This window comes from Acinonyx jubatus, chromosome D1 (assembly GCF_027475565.1).
Source record: "Acinonyx jubatus isolate Ajub_Pintada_27869175 chromosome D1, VMU_Ajub_asm_v1.0, whole genome shotgun sequence".
NCBI classification, from domain to species: Eukaryota; Metazoa; Chordata; class Mammalia; order Carnivora; family Felidae; genus Acinonyx; species Acinonyx jubatus.
Genome location: NC_069390.1, coordinates 18,602,165 through 18,626,717, shown reverse-complemented (window position 1 = coordinate 18,626,717; position 24,553 = coordinate 18,602,165). Strand labels below are relative to the sequence as shown.

Sequence of the window (24,553 nt, the reverse complement as noted above, 5' to 3'; positions counted from 1 at the left end):
CCAAATAGCCATCCAGTCAGTTTCTCTCTTTTCCCACACACACGCATACACGTATTTATGGTATGCTCTCCAAGCTTGGCATATTATAAGCCTTTCCTCAAAACGTGAAGAACTTATCCCAAATAAAACCTTTAGTGATTGCATAAGATTTCAGCACATGAATGAGCCATACCTTACATTCTGACAGGGTATGATATTGTAAATATTCAGCAATGCTACAGAGTATAATTTCCCAGAAAATCGAGGGGTGTGAAGCCTGGTGAGGACACCCCTCCTGCCGTAGGTTTAACGCCAGAGTTTGTCTCACTTTGACCGGCATGCCAGCGGCAGCGTCGCGGTCACCCTCTTTCCTCTCTCGTAGTCCCCGGCGGTACTTCCTCCTGTCCTCTCAGATGGCTATCCACCCCGAGTACAGAGAAGACCTGGAGGCCCTCCAAGCCGGACACGGGGAGGCGGTGTTAGTCCTGGATAAGTGCACCAACCTCTCAGAGGGCGTCCTCTCCGTCCGTAGGCGCTGCCACAAGCACCAGGTCTTCGATTACCCCCAGGTGCTGCAGGTGAGTGTCCGTCATCGTCTCTTGAGGCTTGGTAGAGGTCACTTCCACAGAGTCACATGCACCCCAGCGCCAGAGGCTGGTTTCCACACGCGGCTGGGAGAACTACCCAAGGGGACAAGAGGAGGACGTAGTGCTGCTCCTTACCGGACACGCAGGCCTGCGGGCGCGTCCGTGCCTGCCACGTTGTTCGTGCGCAGCCGCTTGGCCTGTGCGTGTCCCTCCTCCTTTCCGGTGTTCATCATACTTCGGAATCGCAAATCTGATGGATTTGCAAAGAAGCCACACGGACAAAGCGGGCACGTGTATTTTACTCGTACCCTTGTCTTCACAAGCCCGTCCAGGGGAATGTCCTTCTTTCAGGAGGCTGCTTGTATCCCCTGCCATGCTGGCCCACAAGGCCGCAGTCGGCTTTTGCTGGGAGTGGGAGCTTTTCATTTTTTGTTACTGTCTTGTCCGTTGGTGTTTTGCCACCCTTGGCATGTCCTGCTATTAGTGTGTCCTTTGCTTGGTCACGGGCCTGGCAGTACTTCCTTAGCCATGGGCAGAGTGGTCCTTTGGGGATGTTTTAAGCATAAGCAGGATGCTTGACATTCCAAGGGCCGGGAGCGGGGGAGGGGGGCTAGGAAAGGAGAAAGTGAGTTTTTTTCACTGAAATATTTAAAATAGCTCAAGGAGAAATAGCAAGGAGCTGGTGTGACTTTTTTTTTTTTTTTAAATCTCCACAGAGAACTGGGCCATGCTGAGATTGTTAAAATACTTTCTCTCAAAAAGTGCTGCATGTCCTGTGGAATGTCTGACTGATAGCAGTGGTGATGCGAGTGGGAGTATTTCTAGTAACCTTTGTCTAGACAGGAAAAATGGTTATCGGCATGCGTGTCCACATCTGGATGCCGACTCTTCGGGGCAGGCTGAGCTGTCCACCTGCACTCCGGGCGCCATGATGCATTCTCTTCTTCAGCCCTCGCTGCTTTCTCATTTATTCCCAGAGGAGTTTCTTTGTATTTTTTTTCTGGACTTTCCTTTACTCTAGCTGTAAAGGTTAAACAGTGGGGTTTTGTTTTTTTTTTTTTTGCTTTTTATCTTTTTTTTTTTTCCCCCTCCTGAAGGGGCAAGCACTGGGAGAAACTAAGTGTTGGAGACAGGGTCATTTCTTACTTTGGTTTACCTGCTGCAACTGCTTGTTCTCCTGCATGTCTTTCATTTTCCAAAATGTTCTCCACTTTGACTAGGCTTGAGGGAGTGAAGAGAGAAGAAATTTTTTGATTTTGCTTTCTGTTTGATTTATTGTTCTACGGGAACCTATTTGTCGTAGTATGTTTTCAAAGGCATTGCATTCACGAAATGAACATCTTCTGTGTGCAAAGCACACCGCTAGATGCCACGAGGGGTAGAAAGATGAAAGGAGAGTTTGCGGCTTCCCTCTAGGGGGTCCTCGAGGGAGCCCGGAATGCCCAGACAACGTAATCCCGTGACGAGGTAGGCTGAGGTAGGCACCGTAAGCCACGCTCAGCCACCGTGCCGCGGTGTGTTTGCATCACACACTAGGGCTGCAGGGGACCGGGCTGTGGGAGGTCACACTCTTGAGTGCCCAGAGGAAGACTTGGGCTTTGGTTTCGGACATTTCAGATGCTGCCAGTGGAGGCAGTGACATAGCACGGAAGCATTGCAGCCGGTGCAGCTTTTCAGGTTCCACTGGGGTGAACTGTTACCTTTCGGCATTTTCCGCCAGGATGTCTCAGTGTTGCTTGGCCTCAGCCCTTGCGGATCGGCGAAACTGGCGTGTAATCCCCTACCTCTGCTTGTGTTCCTGCAGGAGGCCACTTTCTGTGTGGTCCTTCGAGGTGCTCGGCTGGGCCAGGCGGTACTGAGTGACGTTTTACGCGCCGGCTGTGTCCCCGTTGTCATTGCAGACTCTTACGTTTTGCCTTTCTCGGAAGTTCTTGACTGGAAGAGGTGAGTGTTTCCTTCTGGTAAACTTTATACCAGTGGCTCTGTGTGTATGGGATTCGGAGAGCCCCTTAGGTAACTGTAATGCATACCTAGGTTTGAAAACTACTCCTTTAGATTATCGTGCTGTATTTTCCATCAGAAGAGTCCGTCTGTTGGCCTAGAGCAGGGGTTCGCAAACTGAGGCCTTTGGGTCAGATATGGGAAGCTGCCAGGTCTTGTAAATAAAGTTTTATTGAAACACATCCACACCCATTCATTTGCATATTATCTGCTGGTTGTTTTTGTGCTATGGTGGCAGAGCTGAGTAGTTGCAGCAGAGATTCTCTGGCCCGCAAAGCATAAGATATTACTTATCTGGCTTCTTATCTAAGATGTTTGGCAACCCTTGGTCAAGAGCAGTGGCTCTCCATTATAACTGTAGTGCATACTCACCTGAAGGACTTGAAAAGATGCCTGGGCCTCATCCTCAGGAACGCTGTACTTGAAGCTCCGCGGGTGTGATTTGTAGCCATAGTTGTGAACCACTGCTCTTAGAGACCAACGAATTTGCATAATGTTACCAGCTGGAGATGGAGTGTCTGCACGTGGGTAAAAGCTTAGAAACAGTCCCAGTGAACAGATGGACAAACGTAGGTTCCGCTAGGTTGTAGGTTGTTCCCTAGGACTTTGGAAGTTGAAGATTATTGAAAATCAGCTGCCTTTGTGTTTACCTCCCTGGCTGGACTGCCTCAGATATGCTTTCTCCTCTCCCGACTGTTTGGATGTTTCTATTCGCGTCTGACTACCATAGATAGGTATTTGAACAATGTTAAGTAGCATTCATTCATGTGTACATTCATTCGTCTTGTACTTATTGGAACGTCTACTGCCAGCAATGCGGTCTCTGCTTCTAAGGAGGCTGGCATCTAGTGGGGAGGACAAACCGAGAATTCTCATAGCATGTGATACGTGCTGTGGCAGAGGTCTGCACAGGGGGCAGTGGAGGCCCAGAACAGAGGGGGAGCCTCATTCGGCCTGAAAGAGGGCTCTGTGTGATTCTGTTTATCTTAGAGAAGTGCTGAGAGCCACAACCAGTCGACCACGCATCCGTGGAAACATTCGTTCAGGGCCCTTTGTCTGCCAGGGGCCGTGTTAGGTATGGGGATGCAAGGATGAGCAAGGTCAGACCTTGCCTCCTGGACGCTCCTAGCCTAGTGGTGGGAGATAGACAAGTAGGCCGGCAACGGCCAGCTACCGTGAGGGGACGCGGCCCAGGCTGGGTGGGATGCTGGGAGGAGGGTGAGGTGGCCGCACACGCCATCACTGGCAGTGGAGTTGGTGAGGGCTCCGTGGAGGCAGTGACCCTGAGCTGAGTCTGGAAAGATCCTCTCGTGAGAATCCGGACTGGCTTGGGTAGTTGTAATTACGGTTAAGTGGAGCCAGGGCTCTGAATTTGGAGCCAGAAGGCCTGGGTTCAGATAACCATCGCTGGCTAACTTTGTGATCTTGTCAAATCATTTTTTTTTGAGCTCAGTTTTCCCATCTGTATAGTGGAAATCATGGACTGACTTAGCAGATACTGACTAAGTGCCAGCTCCGTGTGCCAGACGTGGTACCACGTGCTCAGGGTGTGTGTTCGAAAGCAGGTGTGGTTTCCATCCTAACGGACTAGTTTTGTTGGGGAAGGGGTTTCGGGTTTTGATAAGTTCATCTGTACAGATATAACAGCAAACCCTGCTAAATGCCACGACGGGTGGGTCATCGCGGAGCCGTCCCTCTCTCACCCAGGCGTCTAGCCTGCCAGCGAGTCCTGCCGGCTCTGTCCGAGCCACTTTTGCCGGCTCTTCTACTGCATTTTGCGATGGTCTCCAGCTGTTCTCCTGCTCTCTGCTGTTTCTTTGACACCTTAGGCAGAATGACCCCGTTGGAGCTTAATCAGATCATGCCAGCTCTCCTAAACCCTTCCTTCTAATGGCTTTCTCTCTCAGTAGAAGCCGAGTCCTTACAATGGCCTGCAAGGCCCCGTGGCTTTGCTGAGCTTCCCCCCCCCGCCCCCCACCAACATTTGTCTCCTGGTCTCCTCCATGTTCTTTACTGTACTCTAGCCACCCTCGCCTCCTTTCTGGTGCCAGAGCATTCCCAGCATGCTGCTTCCTCAGGGCCTCTGGCTCGTTAGCCCTTCTGCCTGGAATGCTCTCCCACAGGTGTTCTTGTGGTGCTCAGCCCTGGCCTTCTCTGTCTTACGTGGTCACCGTCGTGATCCCAGGACCTGGCACGTAATGGGGACTCCATAAATACATGCGGACTAAGCGAATGGATTTGAGTAGGTAGCTGAAGGCCAAAAGTCCTCGTTGGTTCAGAGTGGGCAAGTATGAGAAGGGAGAGCATACCAGGCAGGAGGGAGTTCACAGCCACAGACCCCGTGGCGGGTAGAGCATGGTTTGTTGAAATGACCAAAAGGGTGCCAGTGTGGCTGGAGCACACGGGTGGGGGCGGGGCAGAGGGAGGTGAGGACACGCAGCAGGCAGCAAGTGGGAACTGTGCTGAGGAAGGGGGGAGGAGGAGGAGGAGGAGGTGGGGGAGGAGGAGGGGGAGGAGGAGGGAATGCGGGTGAAGGAGCGTGCGGGTGTTCGTGTCTCTGCTCGGAGGGGCTCAGCAGGACATGCACGTGGAAGTGCTTTGTGTGAAGGCCTGTGTGTATGTAAACTGTTTTGCCGTTGTCTCCAGAGCATCTGTGGTTGTGCCAGAAGAAAAGATGTCAGAAGCGTACAGTATTTTGCAGAGCATCCCCCAAAGACAGATTGAAGAAATGCAGCGGCAGGTAAGAGGCCAGGCAGCCCTGCTGGGGACGTGACGTGGGTGGCACGAAAGGGCGCCTCGCACGGTTGGGGTACACGTCCCAGCTGACGCGTGAGCGGGGCTTGTGGCCTCCACCGTGTCGGCTGACCGCACTGAAGCGAGGAGAGCAGACTCCGGTGAGTTCCACCAAATGAGGGTTGAAATAGTAACTGTCAGAGATGTGAAAACTCTCCCAAGGTAAGCCTGCCATGTTTTCAGGGTGTTGCATAGCAGTGTGTTCAGCCCGCAAAGCTGAACCTTTGGGTGGTTGTGTTCACAGCAGGTGCCACTTACAGTGACTAAGGCGGCCCTGGAAGCAGGGATGCTTCAAGGTGATGCTTCTGAGCAGCTGTTGACCAGGAGAATGTTGTCGTGTCAGCTGGCCTACAGTTCCAGCTTCCTGGTCCCAGAGGCTTCCTCACCGAGAGGCCCTCCCTGCCTCCTGGAGCGGGTGCCGTGCCCCTGCCTCACTTTCCAGTTTCTCTTCCACCTTCTGATAGTCCTTCCCCTGGGCTGCTCTCGACAGTCTGAAGCACGCCACTGGGGGCCTCAGGTGGCCCTGCTTCCCTTTCTTTTCTCTTTCCAGAAAGGAATTTAGTTGGGCTGAAATGTCAAGCGAGTTAAAAAAAAAAAAAAAGAAAGAAAAAAGACTATCCCAAGTTGTTACTGTGCTTGTTGTTTCTGTTTCTTTTCTTTTTAATGGATTTTTAAGGTTTTTATTTTTGTCAAAATTGTCTTTGTAGGAGATGCGTGGGAGAGAGGTTTGGAGGTACTCAGCATTAAGTATGCACCTGTTCCATGTACCCTCAGCTTTTGGTTTGACACCCCCACCCTGGGCAGAGAGCCTGCACGTGACTTTGTCCAGGGAATGGGTGTCAGGCCTCTGTCTGGGTGACGGCAGGGTGGTCACCTGCCAGTGGGGGGGTGGGGTCTGGGCTTGTGACCACTTCCTAAGTACAGGTTCAGTCTGTCCTTCTGCTTTTGGCTCATCTTTGCCCCCACTTGGGGTTCCGCAGTGGCTGACCTCAGGTTTTTCTCAGCTGATTTTTCTCAGCAGCTCCCTTGGGTTTGCAGAGTCAGCTACCCTGTCTCGTTCTGCCCCTCAGCTTCCGCATTTTATTGCTGTCATCTCGTCTCTCGTTTTCTTTATCTGGGAGTGATTATGCCTTTGCTTTTAAAAATTTGTCTTAATTGTCGTTTTTGGGTTTTAGGAGGCAGTGAAAATTAGTGGATGTGTTGAGTCTCCCCTCCTCATTAAACCAAGGGATGGTGGCATCATGCAGTAATTAGTCTGTAGGTGCTGACCTTGGACTGCCTGCACTGCATGCGCACGGCTCTGCCCTTGGCCAGGGATTTGCCGTCTGTGGACCTCAGTAACCTCATCTGTAAAACACGCTGGCATTCTGCTTTGAAAACAAATCACAACTTGATTTTAGCCTCCCCGTAGTAGTTTCACAGCCCGCTCATGTCCATTTTAAGTTTCTGGGCCTCTCGGTTGTTATTTAACTACTGACCTCATCTGAGTTTAGTCAGTTAGAAAATCCATCTAGGGATCTCTAGATTCTTCATCTAAATCTCTGGTTGCTATAACTTGCGTAGAAGAAAATATTCCTTTTCACAGAAGAGTCCTCTTGTGTGAGCTCCTTGTGTTTCTTTTGTGGCATCTTGATTTATTAACACAACTGAGTATCTGCCAAATCAGATACCATCTAAAATTCCAGTCGGAGAAGGCCGAGTAAGCACCCTGCACCGTCATGTTGGGAAAGAGAATCATTTGGTTTTAGGAGCAGAGGTCCTATGGCCAGCTTCTAGAACACCGTTGTTCTGCAGAGCCTGGCTGGGGAACCGCACGTCTGAGACCAGCGCGGCGGGTTATTTCTGAGTCCAGGCTCAGACTCCTAGAACCATGGAGATGGAATGAATAGAGGTCATTTAAAATAGGGTACTTTGAGGTTATTTGGGTTCAGAGAGATATACTTGGAGTCAGAAGACTTGGGTATGAGCCCTGGCTCTGTCCCTATGAATTGTATGACAGTGGTAAGTCACCAGAGCTCCCTGGGCTTTCATTTTCTCCTTTACGAGATGATGGGGTGGCTGGATCCTCTCTCATGTCCCATTCATCTGTTTAAAAACTCTGTGAACCTCTTGTCCTTAGCAAGAATGTCACTGTCCTTGACAGCATTCATGACCACGTGGCTGTCTCTTCTCTGCTGTTCACCTCTAGGCCTGAGGACCAGTCACCTCCTGGGGTGGTGAGTGCCCCACCTTGTGTAATTGGACAGAAAGGCAGTCTTGGCACTTTCCTGCCTCCCTTTCCAAGTCTTCCTTCTGCTTTCTGATGCCCTTCTTCTCTGCTGCTTTCAGACTTTCTGAAGCACTCTGCTGCCGTTCCCCTGTGTAGTCCTGCTCCCCTTTCCCTAAGTATTCTGTGTTCTAAAAGTGACCGCTTTTCTTCTCCCAGTCCCAGCTTTCTAGATGGACTGATGTCAACTAGAAGTGAGATCATCTGGTTAAGTAATTCCCGGATAGATAGAAAGGAGGACCAGGTTCAACTACTAGAGGCCAATAGCACACCCTTTTCCCAAGTTGTGACAACCAAAAATGTCTCTAGACATTGCTAAATGTCCCATGTGGGGCAACATTGCTTTGATTGGGAACCCCTGTTCTTTTGGTGGTGATGATCTCATCCCAGATTAGAGAGAGTTCCTTTGCTCTATAGGACGCTTTGCAGAATATGTTTGTCATTTTGCCCTCTGTTTACTGTCCATCGATTTAACCTGACCTTGGCAGAAGTAGCGAAAAAATAGCACATACTTGGTTCTGGAAAGTTTTTATACCTAGTGAGTTCTCTTTAGGGGGTTCAGATTCAGATCTTTCTGTAAGATAAGTTGCATAAACTTTTAGGGGAAAACCTGTTGCCTCGGCCGTTGATTCCTTAGAGCCTCTGGTTGATAGGTCAGAATGAGCTGAGGCTGAGCAAGTCTGATTTCTTGCTCAGCAGTTGAAAACAAGCTCGAGGAGCTGCATGGACAGTTGCAGCCAGCAGAGGTCTCCATCCACTTCTAAGTGACTCCTTTTCCTTGGGACCATTGAAATGTTTCCAAGAAATCCTAAGGTGCTTCTCACTGGCCTTGTCCTCATAGTCAGTCTCTAGAGATTTGTTCTTTCAGATGAGGAAAAATAGTGCCGAGTGTAGGGTTTTTGCTGTCTGTAGATGGAGCAGAGCTAAAGTTTCTGAATTGACCCCAACGTTGTGGGGATGGGATCTTGGTGATGAAAATATCGCAGTGATGTTTTGTAGCTTAGAGCTCAGGATGAGGGAGGCTACAGCGTAACTGGTGGGCACAGCGGCGAAAGTCCTCATCGTGACCTGGGCATTGGGACGCACCAAGGGAAAGACATTTTGCCTGACAAGGAAAAGTGAATCTGCTTTCTGACCGTAGATATGATATCAAAGCAACCATAAAGTTAAGTACAATGCTAGAGCAAAAGGCAGTAAGGGTTAAGCTAAGGTTTGTGAAGACAAGGACCACCTCTGCCTCCATTATGTACTCCTGAAAAATGACAAGAGGGCTGGCATATGTGGCATTGTACAAGCTAGGGGCTTACAGGTTTATGTGTGTGTGTGTGTGTGTGTGTGTGAGAGAGAGAGAGTAGTTAAAAACCAGCTCCTTCAGTTAGTAGAGGGTAAGAGTTATAACAGGATCAAGCCAACATATCAGTTGGCGTTTTGTCATCCTGTGAGCTAAATTAACTAGTTAATTTAATGAAACACTAATTATTATTTTTTCAACGGGAGATGGTGGGAGATAATAATAAATCTGTGATCCCCACTCACAAAGGCTTGTTCTCTTGGGGCTATAGGGACATAAGCACAAAGAAAGTTGAGAAGACAGTGCACATTTTCCAAAGTACATTAGGGGTCTGAAATGGAAGGGAGAAGTTATGGGCTGGAGTCAGGGACAGATTTATCGGGGAGGTGGCATTTGAGGTAGGCCCTAAAGATGGAGAGGCCTATCAAGCACCTTCCCTACACTGGAAGGCAGGAAGAAGTATGCAACTGAATATTTTTCTGTAGTCAGAAGGAACGTTCATATCCGCAGTATCCCTTGAATGACAGTGGAAAAGAAAGCAATCTAGGATCTTGGAAGGCTGGGTAGACACGGGACCGTATAGTTGGAAATGTTTGTGTGGATAGGGAGGAAGGCGTAAATGGATCCCTGGTTTATCTGTTGAGTGGAGTTTCCAAACATTCTTTTATTGGTCAGTGGCTCCACCAGCACTGACCTCTAACCTCAGCCACACTAGGAGGTGGAAGTCAGGAGCCTGCTTTGCCTTTGAACTCTTCTTTGTACTCCATTGACTGGGAGCCTTTGAGGTGGCAGAAACAGTCAGCATCTTCTTTTCTCCCTGGCCTTTAAGCTTGGGTGAGTTAAAATACCAGTTTCTTTTCAGTCTGTTACACCGACCCGTCTCACTTTGCCTTCATATTTTCCTACCAAGCATAGCGAATATTCGTGCCGCTAAAGAGTACTTGAAGATATAATTGGATGATTGGGAAAAAGACAAAACACTTCCATTTAAGAAAATAAAACCCCAGGCCTGTGGCACCCTCACTGACCAGGACTATAGTTAGGTGGCCAGTGTGGCTATGACTAAGGAAAAAGCAAAAAAGAACACAGAGTCCAAATGTGTGTGCACACCAGAGGTCACATACTTTGTCCACACGACAGCCTCTAGACCGAAGCTTGTATTTTATCCTACTTGCATGTAATTTCAGCACAGTGACTTACCCGGTTTCCATAGCCATAGTAGCTTAGCAGTCACAAATTTGAAGGGCAGAAGGCTACAAGGGAGGGTCTGTGAGATGGGGCATCTGCCGTCTAGTGTGAAGAGCAAAGACAGGAAAGCTGTTTTAACAATAGGACTCTCAGTACGTTGGATAGACGGATAGACGACAGACAGCTCCGCAGGCTTTGCCGTGTCCTGGGTGCGTCGGGGCAAGATGGCAGACTTCCTTGACTCATAGAAGTACGTGTTTGTTTGCTTTTCATATTTTGGATTTCTGACGTCCAAATGAGACCTACCGTCAGTTTGAGTATCACTTTTGCTTTTTCCTCTAAAGCTGTTCTTGATGCGGTATCTTAAAATTGAGGAGATACAGAAATTGCTATTCTTGGTGATGCCCTCGAATCTTTAAGTGAAGGTTTAAATCTTGTTTAGCATATATATAAGTATGTATATATATATATATATATATATATATATATATATTTTCAAATAGTGGCTCTTAGTGTAATATACTTTATAAAGCTTTCTGTCTAGAATGTTTGTTTTTACAGACTCGTAAATACTCTTAAATACAGAGAACAAACTGATGGTTACCAGAGGGGAGGTGGGTGGGGGATGGGGTGAAATAGGTGATGGGGATCAAAGAGCGCACTTACCATGATGAGCACTGAGTAACGTAGAATTGTTGAATCACTGTATTGCACACCTGAAACTAATATAACACTGTATGTTTACTATACTGGAACTGAAATTAAAAATTCAGGGGTGCTTGGGTGGCGTAGTTAGTTAAGTGTCTGACTTCAGCTCAGATCATGATCTCGCAGCTTGTGGGTTTGAGCCCCGCATTGGGCTCTGGCTGACAGCTCCGAGCCTGGAGCCTGCTTTGGATTCTGTGTCTCCCTCTCTCTCTGCCTCTTCGTCATTCACCCTCTGTCTGTCTCTAAAAAATAAATGAACATTAAAAAAAATTAAAAAACTTAATCAAAATGAAGAAAATGAAAATGGTTTTATCCTTAAACAGTGTTTTGTGACTTACTTAAAGGTGTAAACTCCCCAACGTCTAGAAACCTCGGCAGGGCAGTTCTCTGAAGGTTCCCTGCGCGGGTGGCTTGACCGTCCTGTCCATTGACAGTTATACAGCTGTCCGAGTCCACTTCCCCTCACTCCCCCACCGTTTACAAAGCAAACTGTTTAAACAGAGTAGTGAGATAGGCAGCCAGACAAGTGATCTGAATGTTTTAACGTGAGGAAACTGAGAATAAAGAGAGGTAAAGTAATCCTCCCAAGACCGCACACCATGTGAGGGACAGACAGGGAGCATACTCTTTTGCTGCCCCCAACTTTGTTTAAATCGCAGAGCTGTGTGGCCTGGATTGAGGCAAAAAACCAGACGAACTTGCCAATAATTCAAGATGACTGCTTACTGGATCATCTTCTCAGAAAAGTCGTCACTTGAGACATTTAGGACTGGATGCCTCCCTGGAAATATATTATGAAGAATATGGAAAATATTTCACTTCTGATTTCCAGAATCAATATTGTAATGTCTGTCATTTTTATCCCTCCACCTGTGAAATTGAAAATTTTTTATGTACATGAACTGAACTCTCACAGCTTTCTAAAAAATGCCAGATATTCCCTGCCTCCTTTCCTCCCCCACTCCCAGGCCCCAACAAGTCACTCCAAGCTGTGTTTCCCAATCTCTGCTTTCGTACTTGCCCTAAAAAAAGCTGCTGGATTGCTTGCCCTTAAACAAAACACATTGACCTGACCCTGGAGTTCTTCCTGTGAAACAGACAACCATGGTTCTGACCCAGAGCTGGGCTCTTTGGCCCATGGGAGAGCCTTGAGGACCGAGCATGATCGCTTTGTGGGATATTTTGAATTTCACAATTTCTTTTCAATAGCACTGGACTCTCTGTGTCTGAGTTTTCCTGAATGTATAAATCCACATTGTGAAGGAGATGGGTTAATGTATGTTGGTTAAAGCAGGATAAAATAAGGACTCGTTTAATTGGAACTCTTAAGGAAGAGCATTTTTATGTGTTTCACTTCTTTCCCCCCCACTTTAGTATTAAGAACCTTATTGGAAAAAGACTTCTGCCAAGTATCTGATGGGAAGCCAAGAAAAGCATTTTAATAGAACTGTCTCAAATTTATAGTGCACTAGGGCCTGTAAATAAATTTTCCTGTCTTTAAGGTTTGCGCTGATTTGCAGTTATTTTGTATGGCTTCTGAGATTTAAATCCTCACAGTCCAGATGGAGAGACCATAAAGCTGCTTTCCTTGGCAGCCCTGGCAAACCTTGTCCGTGGGCAAACGGTAGCGAATAATGTGCAGAACCTCGTCTGTAAATGCCTGCTTATCTTATTATGGCGCCACTTTTAATTCGTTCGGTGGCTTTTCCTAGAGCAGCCCACCTACAAGTTCTCAAAATGTAGGAGAGTTAGTCTTTAATCTCATAATGCAAGCCAATCAAATAAGTATGTGTTAAGCACCTGCTCTCAACATACTGCATAGGCAAATTGAGGGGGATCTTTTTTTTTTTTTTAAGTAGAGGGCACGGCACAGATCCTGCCTTTAAGAAAGGCCCTGAGGTTGCTGGGGAGAGTACTTTCGGTAGTATACCCATTGAAAGGCCAGAAGTGCTGTCACTCAGTTGTGCTATGGAGAGTCCGGAATGGATCAGAGGTGAAGGGAATCCTCACAACCAGGTAGTCTCAGATAGGAAGACCGATGCTCCGGAAGGGTACTGACCTCCGTCTGGAGATGGCTTCTATGAGAAAGACTCAGCAGATGGAGCAGAACGAGCAGGGACCTTGAATACTAGTGGCAAAGAACTTTGCAGAGAATTAGAAGGCAGGGAAGGTCAGTGACAAGCGGAGAGTAATGAAAAGATCAGTGATGGAGGGGGAAAGCAGTGTTCACTAAGGAGACTGAGAAATAGAATCAAAGAGCTGGAAGGGACCTTCAAAACGGCTCAACCTGTTCTTTGTATTTTTTTTCCTTAATGCTTATTTATTTTTGAGACAGAGAGAGACAGAGCATGAGTGGGGGAGGGGCAGAGAGAGAGGGAGACACAGAATCGGAAGCAGGCTCCAGGCTCCAAGCTGTCAGCACAGAGCCCCACGTGGGGCTCAAACTCGTCAACTGCAAGATCATGACCTGAGCCGAAGTCGGATGCTCAACCGACTGAGCCACTCAGGTGCCCTGTTCCTGTTCCTTGTATTTTATAAATGATAGGCTCTTGAGTTCAGGTGATCTTGAGAATGAATTGTCAGGGCCGGGGTTGAGCCTGACTGGAGCCCAGGTCTCCTGACTCCTGGTCTGATGATTTGGGGTGGGGGGCGGTGCTACGGGCATTGGGTACTGCAGTATTTTCCAGACTGAGGCTCTTGATTTGTTAGGAGATCATGCAGTCAATTCATTGGGTGATGACTGGCATTTTATTTTATTTTATTTTATTTTTTTTAAATGAAATAGAATAGAAAGGAAAATATCAGCATATTCCGCAGTAAAGATAAGTAGTTCCAGAAACCTCTATTTCATTTATAAATGTAGATGAGTAGTAAGTTGCAGTATAAGATGTATTTGTTTCTTAGTGTGGGTCCGAGTCCAAAAAGTTTGAAAAATGTTGGTAGTGGAAAGCACAGGGGTTTTTGAGTTGGAGAGACCCGAATTCAAATCCTAAACTGTGCCACAAATCCTAATTTGTGACTGTGGTCCAGTTACTTAACTTTCAAAGCTTCCCTTTTCTTATCTCAGACCTAGGGCTAATAACACTGTAGAGCAGTTGTGTTGATCACATGAAGTCATTAAAGCATCTGGGTTCTGGTCTGCCTGCTCCACTCTGACAGTCATTTGGGGTTGCCCTGCCTGGGTTTGTGTTTGAATATCGGAAGGAGCCTTCTGGTATGGAGTTTGGTCTTAAGGAACCACAGTGAGTTACCACCATGGATGTATTATGCATTTGCTTCTGGGCTTGGAAACTTGAAACGGAATTTATTCCTGTGGGTCTGGTGTACTTTCTACATCTTGGCATGGAAGGTGGTTCACCTCTCTTGTTTTTCTGTTGGGATCAGAATGACTGATTAAAATCAGTGGTTCTCTAGCTGGCCTTAAAAAAAAAAAAAAATCATTGGCACATTTGGATAAAGAACTATTACTTTTTCCCCTTTCTAGTGAGAGAAAATTTTACAGCGAGTCTTTTTTCCCCTCTTAAGATGTGTTTTCTGCCAAATGATGATTTTATTCATTTTTTGGACTGAAAAATCAAAAAAGAAATGAACTTAAAGAGAAGAGTCAGTATGGACATGTGGGGGACGAACAGTTGAAGGACTTGAGTTGCTGAGTAAGGACTAAAAATAAAGGGCATTTTTATGAGAACGTAAGAGGACCGGTCAGATCTCTTTTTGAAATAGCTGTTGTGCACATCTCAGTGAAAAGAGGCTGAGTTCTTTTGTATGAGTTTCCTGGTACTCTCTGCTTTTTCCTCTCCTCCTCCTGCTACCCATGCCTCCCTTCCCCCATTCCTTTCTGGCCAGCTCCATCCCAGATTTAAAATCCCGCTGGAGAGTGGGGACGAGAGCTTCATCCCCCAGATGATTTGGGCCAGGGGCTAAAACACTGCCATAAATCTGCAGCTCATTTTAATGCCACGTTAAAACAGTGTGAGCGGCTGGTTTCCGTGGCCCCTGCCCTCTTTCTTTATGGGCTTCTTTGGCTCTTCTTTATAAAGAGGCCCCGCGGAGTCATTTTAAAGTTCTTATCAGTTTGCTGACAGCTATATGGGTCTTTCTGCCGAGTCCAGGAGCTCAGGCAGGCGTGTGAAACTTCTGATATTAAAACTGAAGAAAAATGCCAGGCAGGAGGGATTGGGTGGTGCAGCCATTATTCGGAGGTAAAAGACTAGTGAGATCATTAACCTTTGCAGGTCCAGAACCCTGCCGTTGGGCGGACGAATCGCTTTCTCAGTTGAGGGAGGCCGGGGCGGTGAGGGCTAGGCAAGAGAGGATTTTCCAAGGGCTTTTATTTTTATCCCTTGATTAGAAAATGCCGTTCCGCTGGCAGTTTGTGCTTTCAGGCTTCAGCAAGTCAGTTGGGCAGCCCTGAAGGGCTAGGGGGAGCCAGGTTTACGATGTACTTGTTTTCTAAAGGCCGTCTCACTGGCTAGGCCTCTGCTCGCATGTCTTCGCCAGCGCCAGCTTGCTGTCTCTGTGCCCACGGCATCGGTTATCAAATTTAAAGGGACTTTCATCAGTCTGCTTTGCTGCCCCTTTTAGACCACATTGCTAACCCTCAGTAATCCTCCCAGAGTGCTTCATGGAAACGCCAGGCCCTCTATAAATGTCAGCCTACAATGCTTGGCCCTTTTTACCCTCTCCGTTACAGAGAAATGGACTGGATGTGGCTCCTCCCTCTTCCCTACCACTTTTCCTTTCTTTCTTTTCTGGGAAACTCCCGCAGCAGACAGCTGAGGGGAAGGAAAAACCATTACCTGGAGCAAGGCCAGCAGCTTGAGGGGAGCTTCAAAATCTCTGGCATCTCCCGACCAGAATGTTTTTCCAGGCATTTCAAAAAGTGCATCCCTGCCCTCCTTCTCCTTTCAGTTTTCCAGCCTTGATTTTCAGAGCAGCTGGGGTGGGTGGAATGTGCCCTCAGGATGGACTTTATATCTGCCTGCTCTTCTAACTGAGGCATTTAGGAAGAGGTTAGTAGAAAGAAGCAAAATCCAATGTGTGTGTGTGTGTGTGTGTGTGTGTGTGTGTGTATATGTATGTATGTAATTGCTCTGCACCCTTTTGGCACACACACATTATTTTTCCTTTTCAAATAGTTTTCGACATGAGCAGTTTTGCAAGTGTATTCAATTTAAAATAGCCATTCAACTTGAGGTTGAGGCAAAAGCAAGAAATTCTTGTAGCAAGTTAGTCAGATTATATGGCTGTTGATCTAGGATTAATGATTTTCATTGAGCAAACAATAAAAAAATACTGGTTTCTTTTATTGCTCATGTAACTCCTGTGGGGAGAGTAATTAGTTATAAAGGCCAAACGAGCAGTAAAACAAAATATCCCAAACTCTAAAACGATAGCACTACTTTTTTATACATTTGCTGGGGACTAAATTGATACCCGGTAGTTAGTTAAGAAGTTTAATGAACTGGATATTATTGCTTATAGTATAATTATAACAGGCTTACTGAAAATATTGAAGTTACCAAAGATAAGCCATATAAAAATAACTTAAGTATATTGGGCATTTTCCATAAATACGTGATGATGAACAATCGTTGCACGGCTTTTTCCAGGGGTCAGGATAGATGGAATGGTCCGTTTCCTCTTTGGGCATTGGTTGAAGAGCTGTATCTAGAGTTAACGTGGGTTAATCCCTTGTAATGAGTCCCCAGTATGAGACATTGCTTCAGGAAATGGCCTCTCTAATAAAAGTGTTAAATATTAATTTGCAGCCTATGTAAGAATTGTCTGACTCTTTGGGGCTGGTTGCCCACAGAGTGGGACTCTTTGTGAAGCATTTCTGAGAAATGATTGCTCATTATAGGAAACCCAGTGCAGCTTTTGTAGATTTGTTTTATACCTACTTACAAAAATATCTAGGTTTGTTTACAAAACAATGACTTGTGAGTTATCAAGGGTTGCTATGTTTGGTGAAGAATTCACTGTATTCAGGTCTTCAGTAAGGGTTCAAGTGATCCGTAAGATCTCTGTCAATATTTATAAATGTCAATATAGGTTATACATACATGCATATATATGTATATATTCTGTCTCTCTCAGCATTGCAGAGGTTGAGAGGATTTGGTGTTGCATACTTATTTTTAGCATGACATAATTTTTGGCTCTATAATAGCACCATGTTATAATTCCACGCTACTCTTCTTGGGAATGTGAGACAACAATCGTCTATATTTATTTCATCTCTCTTTACTTAAAGACATTTAATACCAAATCAGACCAGGATTGGTACAGAAGCAGCTCCACGTAAACCACTTCTGGCAATACGGTTATCTCTGTCCTGTAAATTTAAGGCTAATTTGTTATGTTGAAACGTGTACTTCCCGTTTTGATAAGGGCCTTAGTAGGACAGCAGTTCGCTTGTTATCTTTCAGATTCCAGTACTTTTCCTTAGAAGGTTTCTCTTCAGCCACGTGCAGTGCATATGTGTATTGAGGTATTTTTAACTTTCAGGTTAACTCGAGCAGGTCTTGATGATCTTCTGTATGTGTCAAAGAGCTTTGAGTTTTTGTTTTAACTATAGACCGAGGGTTGAGTTCAGCAGTGAGGCTGAACTTTGGCATTTGGCCAGAATGAAAAGACCCAGAAGTTGGCGACGCAGTGAAGGGTCTGAGTGACACAGCCAAGGATTGTGGTGCAGTGTGGGCAGGAACGGAGGACCCGAGTGGATTCCCTGGAGCCCAGAATAACCGCAAATCCGTATTCCCCCAAGTCTCTGCCTAGCGAGTTGTAGGTAACTCTGGATATGGCGTGACAGCAAGCACGACCTTTGAGAATCTTTCTGGAGTAACTCGCAGATGGGAAACTACAGAGTAGAAAGGTTTTAATGGTCTCATCAGCTGCCGCAGTGATTTTTAACTGTGGAGACGAGGGAGGGCTCAGGACTCCCCGTGAGGATTTTCAAACTTCGCATACTTCTCTCACTCCCACTCAGTTCTTTTTTTTTTTTTTAATTAAAAAACAAATTTTTTTTTTTAACGTCTATTTATTTTTGAATCTGGGAGAGACAGAGCACGAGTAGGGGAGGGGCAGAGAGAGAGGGAGACACAGAATCTGAAACAGGTCCAGGCTCTGAGCTGTCAGCATAGGGCCTGACGCGGGGCTTGAACTCCCGGACCGCGAGATCGTGACCCGAGCCAAAGTCGGACGCTCAACCGACTGAGCCACCCAGGCGCCCCACTCCCACTCCCACTCCCACTCCCACTCCCACTCAGTTCTTAACTGCGTTCTGGTGCCGGGTTGGGGAAGGGGGACTGAGGACATGAATTTCTGTTGAGGGTCCCTGCTACGATGAACCTCGCCGCTGTTACTCACGGGTATACATCATCCTTCAGGTGAGAAGGGTGGGGGGAGAATTGAAAGCCACTGACATAGCAGGTGTAGCTACTTCAAGCTTCGCCTCTGTTCAGAGTCGCAGCTCGGAGGCTGGACTTTGGGGTTTCCGCTCAGAGTCAACAGGGGAACTTGTCTTAGTCATCTCTAGTCAGAAGCAGCAGGCAGCTTACAGAGGACTCGTGCCTCTGGTCAGGTGGGAAAGTGAAACACAGCATTGGACCCACACTGTTCTCAGTTTCTCTCTTTCTGGGAGTATGCAGGGACAGTGGAGAGGGCTCACCTGTGACCTGTCTGCTGAGTTAGTGTCCCCAGCGAAAAAAGAAGCAACCGCCAAAGAATGTCTCCTTAGTTTTCTCTAGTTGGACTGTCACCGTGTGGGAAACAGAGCAGAGGGGAGAATATCATGCTGCCATGGTGTCACGTGGTAACAGCCTCAGGGATGAAGCAAGCCTTCACATCTGCCCTCTTGGTCGCTTCGCCTATTGTGTTTGTTGTGTTTTAATTAGAGGGGGGAGTGGAGCAGTCCCTTCCAGTGTGGGACATGGCATGGGTGGAGTGGGGCTTCTCTAGTCACACTAACTTACACTCCTGTTCTCCTGGTTTTAGTGTAGCAAACACGGGCAGTCTCACCCCAGGCAGATTGCTGTACAAGTAGTTGGCCCGTGTTGTGCTGTTATTTATTTTTTTGATGACAGATCTTGATTCAGGTTTTCCAGTCCACTTTTCAGGTATTTCATGGAAGCAGCTGCGGGGGGAGAGTTGGCGAGCTGCTAATCACTAAAGAAGCTCCTTGATCTGACCTAGGGAGTAGTGGGATTCAGAGGCGTGGATAGCTCAGAAAACTGGGCACAGCCAAAATGAATCTCTGATCTCTAGTCTCTTTGCTGAGAAGGTTTGACCACGCACAGTTTTATTGGTCAGTGGCTCCTGCTTTAGTAACCTTTCACCTCTGTGACTCTTGGAGGTACAAGCCACTGGCCGGCCTTGCCTTTGAACTCCTCATGGCTCCTGCCACCTCAAAGGCTCCCAGTTAGAGGCTTGTGTTTTGCTTGGGATCTCTCCTCACAGCAGGGTGTCAGCAGTTGGGAAAACTGATCCACCCTTAGAACATTGATATATTTGAAGGTGATACCCCTGAGAGTCGAAACCTATGGCTTTCTGTTTCAGGAGCTGTCTGTCATATGTCAAGAAACACAAGTCAGACTACCCCTTTTTTCTTCCTGGATCCCATCTTGTTTCCCATAGGACAGGAGATCATAACATTGGAGCATTCCCTAGCCGTATTCACAGTCTTCCCCTTCCTTCAAGCTCTTTTACTCCTTTTTCTTCCGACTTGCCCCAAGTAGCATCCATTTTGAAAGAAGTTTTAAAGAGCTCTAAAACGTGCAAATCATAGCCATCTTTGGTGTCTGGGATCATAATTATGCTGAAGCTGGCATGGTACAAATGTCACAGGGCTCTCACGATCTGACGAGCCCTCCTCGGGAGATGTGGCTCAGCCGCACTCTTCACTGCCGTCTTGAGTCCATCCCACCTTCTGGGGAAACTAGGTCTTTCAGGGAGACGTAGAGAGAGTGCAGATCACCCTCCCACATCTGCTTGGCCTCCAGTCGGAGGAGCAGGAGTAAAAGCTCTATTACTGAGAGGCAGACCCAGGGACCCATGGCTATGAGATGATTTCAGCATAGCTTCTTTGGCAAGAAATCAAAGTTCTCACTCTGAGAATACTGAGTAGAAAGCGTCTGTTCTACTCAAGATGCCTTTAGCCTAGTTTAGCCTAGGAGAAGGAGCAAATGATCTCTCTTGAGGTCCTCTGCTTTTCGAGAATTCAAACAGAATATTACTGATCATCTTTAGCAGAAAAGACAGTCTGGCAAAGTCTTTTTCCACGTCAGAGCAAAGGTTGAGTTTTTAGCAGAGACTTAGGCGTTGGAGGAGCCGGGCCTCATTTCCCCGCTGTCTAGTTCTGTGGTCACGAGCTTACGTTTCCCAGCTGGCAGCGGGAAGGGGAGAATGAACATTTACGTTAACTCCTGTGTTTGGCACTGTGTTAGGAACTTCCTTAGGAAAACCTGATGAGGTAGCTGCTGTTCTTATTTTTATAAACGAGGAAAGCAACTCTTAGAGGCTAGTGGACGGCATGAGCTTACACGGGGTAAGTGGCAGATTTGGGATTAGAAGGAATTTGTGGCAATGTGATCGAAAGGTATGAAGTTTATTTATAAAGCTCTAATTTTCTTCGTTTAGAGCACCTTTTGAACTGTTACAATAACCTAACATATTTATAAAAAGCCCGCGCTGGGTGAGGTGCTGTCCATGATCCAGAGCTGCTCTTGTTCCTGGGCAGCCAGCAGCCTTTTGTTTTTTCTTATTGTGTATTTACTTTTTTTTTTATGTTTATTTATTTTTGAGAGAGAGACAGAACATGAGTAGAGGAGAGACAGAGAGAGAGAGAGAGAGAGAGAGAGACAGAATCTGAAGCAGGCTCCAGGCTCTAAGCTGTTAGCATAGCTGTTAGCATAGCCCCAATGTGGGGCCCAAACTCAAGGACTGAGAGATCATGCATGACCTGAGCCAAAGTTGGACACTCAACTGACTGAGCCACCCAGGTGCCCCTATTTACTTATTTTTTAAGAGCTAGAGAAAGAGAGAGAGAGAGAGCGAGAGAGCGCCTGTGCGTGTGTGTGCTTGGGGGAGGGGCAGAGAGAGGGAGAGAGAGAATCCCAAGTAGGCTCCGCAGGATCAGTGCAGAGCCCGAATGAGGCCTTGATCTCACAAACCGTGAGATTATGACCTGAGCCTGACCGAGCCACCCAGGCGCCCCACCCAGCCAGCAGTCTTAAGGGGTGGTATGTGATGTCTGTGTTAATTTGGTACGGCTGCCGTAACAAACCACGACAGGCTGTGTGGCTTAAACAACAGTAATTTATTTTCTCACAGTCCTAGAGGCTGGAAGCCAAGGTCAGGGTATCATCAAGGTTGTTTTCTCCTGAGCCCTCTTCCCGGCTTGCAGATGGCTGTCCTCTTGCTGCTTCTTTATATGCTGTCCCTCTATGAATTTTGACGGGATACAGTTGTGTCCCTCAGTGTCCATATAAGGTACAGGAGCCAAAGCCAGTAGTTATCATTTAATTGGCTCCATTGAATTGGGTTTTGTGGAATCCACGTCTGAGGCATTTTTTTCCTAATCCCATTCTCAGCTCCTGACTACGTAAGAGGGTGGAAAGGGGGTGTGAGAGGGCGAAGAGTAACCTGCTTTCAGTGCCACCTGCGCATCCACATCGTGATGCTGCACATCAGGACACTGACGAGTGGACCATGTGGCTCCACTCAGAATTCGCAAACTGCCTCTGCCCTGGACACCAGTCAGTGAGGGGGGACTTCCGTTGTGCTCTTTAAGCACAGCAGGGTAACAAGGATAGTCTCAAAAGAGTTTGTTAAGCCCTATAAAAGCTCAGTTTTCATCTTGTTTTGCTGGATCAGTGGAAAGACTCATAGAGGTGAGGTGGTTTTTTTCTCATTGAAATTTTGAATATCACAATTCATGTTTTAACTATAGAATGGAAAGGTTACAAGTATGGGATTGTGTGCTAGGTTGAGAACTTTACGACTTTAAATTTTTTTTTTAATGTTTTTTTATTTATTTTTGAGACAGAAGAGAGACAGAGCATGAGCAAGGGAGGGGCAGAGAGAGAGAGGGAGACACAGAATCCGAAGCAGGCTCCAGGCTCTGAGCTGTCAGCACAGAGCCTGACGCGGGGCTCGAACTCATGGACTGTGAGATGATGACCTGAGCCAAAGTCGGACGCCCAACCGACTGAGCCACCCAGGCGCCCCGAGAACTTTACGACTTTAAAAGTACTTGAGAATTTTAAAAAGATTTAATAATGCAGAAAACCTCTTGTTTGTGCTAAAAGTGATTTCATTTTTCATAAAACCTGTGTCTTTCAAGATGGTTGATGTGGGGGCAGGAGGAATGGAGTGTGGAAGAGGAAACAGGTGTATGAAAATAATGGATTCCCATCCCCTAAAGAGATCTTATTCATTTATCCTCCTAACCATACATGCCTACTGCTGATTGCCTCACTTAAATACGTCATCTGGATCAACCCCACCCCCACCCCATCTCATCCATGTTACATCCTGGGCGTCAGAATCAGGTAGATTGTTAGTTTAGTGGTGAATTGTAATAAAGAAGGCATTTGTTGAGCAATTGTTTTTTTTTTTACTTTTTTTTTTAATGTTTATTCTTTTTTTTTTTGAGAGAGAGAGAGAGTGCGCACGTGCGAGCAAGGGAGGGGCAGAGAGAGAGGGAGACACAGAATCCGAAGCAGGCTCTAGGCTCCGGGCTGCCAGCACAGAGCCCGACGCGGGGCTGGAACTCACGGACTGCAAGATCATGACCTGAGTCAAAGTCAGACACCCAACGGACTGACTTTGGTTTCACTGTGGTTTTCAATGACAGAAACCTTATGTGCTTGGCCAAGATAAGTTCATAGTCTTTAACTACATCATTTGTGTGTTTTTCAGAGCATTGGATTCTCCTTGGCTAATAGCCAGAGCACACGTTTTTCAGAAAAGTAAGGACACACAGGGCTTCTAAGTTTATCTTCCGTGAAGCATGTAAATAATCTCTCCAGAAGTTTTCTCTAAGTAAACCAGTTTGCTACTACCACACTCTTAAAGCCAGCCCCACCATGTGCATTTATTTCTAGTGGGCCAGTCCTGGGAGGGAGGAGATGTCTGTATTTTATCGACTCTTTTGCTTTTTTTTCTTGTTCTCTCTGCATTGGTTTTCTGTAGCAAACTTGTTGACATTATTGGTGCACTTAACCTCTTCTATCTTGTGATCTGAGAGATGACATTTCTCTTTAACGGGCTAGTTTTTTTCATCAGAGCAGTGAGGCTACTTTGCAGGTGATGTGGGACCCCCTCTCCTCCTAAGAAAGGAACTCTCAGGGGAATTGTGAGCTGAGCATCAGGCCTGGAGAAAGGCACAGCTGAGTACCAGTACTAGGCAGGAGAGGTGCTGGGACGGTCGTCGTATGCACTATTTTCATCCTGTCCTTTCCACCGATGCCTAGTGTGTGACTTAGGGTAAGTCACTGGCCTTCAGATGTCTCCATTTTATCACGTTTGTTTTTATAATTTCTAGTAAGGACTAACTCTTTAACTGTGTTACAAAAACCAGTGAAAGAGATCCAGGGGGAAGGTGGGTGTTAGGTTGTCTAGACAACTCTCTAAACGTTGCTGAGGAAACTTCCTGGTTATCCAGGAATATATATATACACACACATATATTTAAATGCCTCTCTTAAATTGGCTAAAAGCATGTAGGCATGTGGCTGGGAAAGGGAGGCTTCTGGAAAAGCTGAGCATCATGGAGGGGTGGGAATCTCGAGGTCATGCATTGATTCCTTTCATGAGCTACAGGAAACCACAGTGCAGCTCATGCTCCAGTGCTACTGGAGTTAAATCAGGGGGTGTAGAGAAAAGCGGGACCAGTAAACCCCCGTGAACCTTTCAGTGGCTCCTTTTTCTCATCTGTAAAATAAGGATGCTGACCTTGGGTTGTGAGGATTAAGTTAATACAGGGGAAGCACTTAAAATAGTGCCTGGCTTAAGCAACAATATTTATCAAGTTCCTGCTTTATCTGAGGTGTAGACCGGAGGGCTGGGACGCAGCAGTTAACAAAATAGGTGCGAACCTCGCCTGCGCGGTGCCTACGTTGCTCTGTGGGCAGCACGCGTTAGACGGTGAGCTGATGATCCTCCTCTCGGGTTGGGAATATTGGACACAGCGTTCAGTTCACTTACCCTTTCTCCTGGGGCATTTGCCGTTCACACTGAGAGCATGTACGTCTTTTGAGACATTCTTATATTGCTAATGGTTTACAGTTTGCTTCCTCTTGTCTCCGTTTTCTGTTTCCACCTAATTGCAGATTTTCTTCTCCTGTTCTAAACCCTATGGCGTGACTTAGAGAAAGAAAGGAATTTGGCATCTCCGGCTTTCATTTTCTTCTCTTCATCCCATGTTTTCTAGTTTTTTCTCTCTATCCTTTCTTTGATGATAACGCAGGTTTAAGCTCTTTATAGGAACCAACCATGCAACACGATGCCATGCGAGCTTTTAAAGAGCTTGTAAATGTGTACTAGCCCTTGGAAAAAACACTCTGTCTAATGAAAAACTCTCTGAACTTAGGCAAGCACCCTGTCTTCCCTTCAGAAAGTATTGCCCTGGACTTCAGCTTTCAGACCTGTTCCTTACATTTTTGTGATTACTGGGGAATCTATGCCGTGGCCATTTTCTTTGGTAACTATACGGAGAACTAACTGTATTAATTCTTT

General features: G+C 46.6%; 1 protein-coding gene across 2 annotated transcripts in view; it reads left to right on the top strand.

The window, feature by feature from the left end:
- EXT2 (exostosin glycosyltransferase 2) overlaps window positions 1-24,553 on the top strand; it is a 144,809-nt gene that overhangs the window by 27,020 nt on the left and 93,236 nt on the right. For both annotated transcript variants that reach the window (XM_027072848.2, XM_027072846.2), the window contains exons 5-7: window positions 362-557; window positions 2,371-2,510; window positions 5,214-5,307. In XM_027072848.2, coding sequence (XP_026928649.1) covers window positions 362-557; window positions 2,371-2,510; window positions 5,214-5,307 — 430 coding nt within the window. The remainder of the gene's footprint in view (window positions 1-361; window positions 558-2,370; window positions 2,511-5,213; window positions 5,308-24,553) is intronic.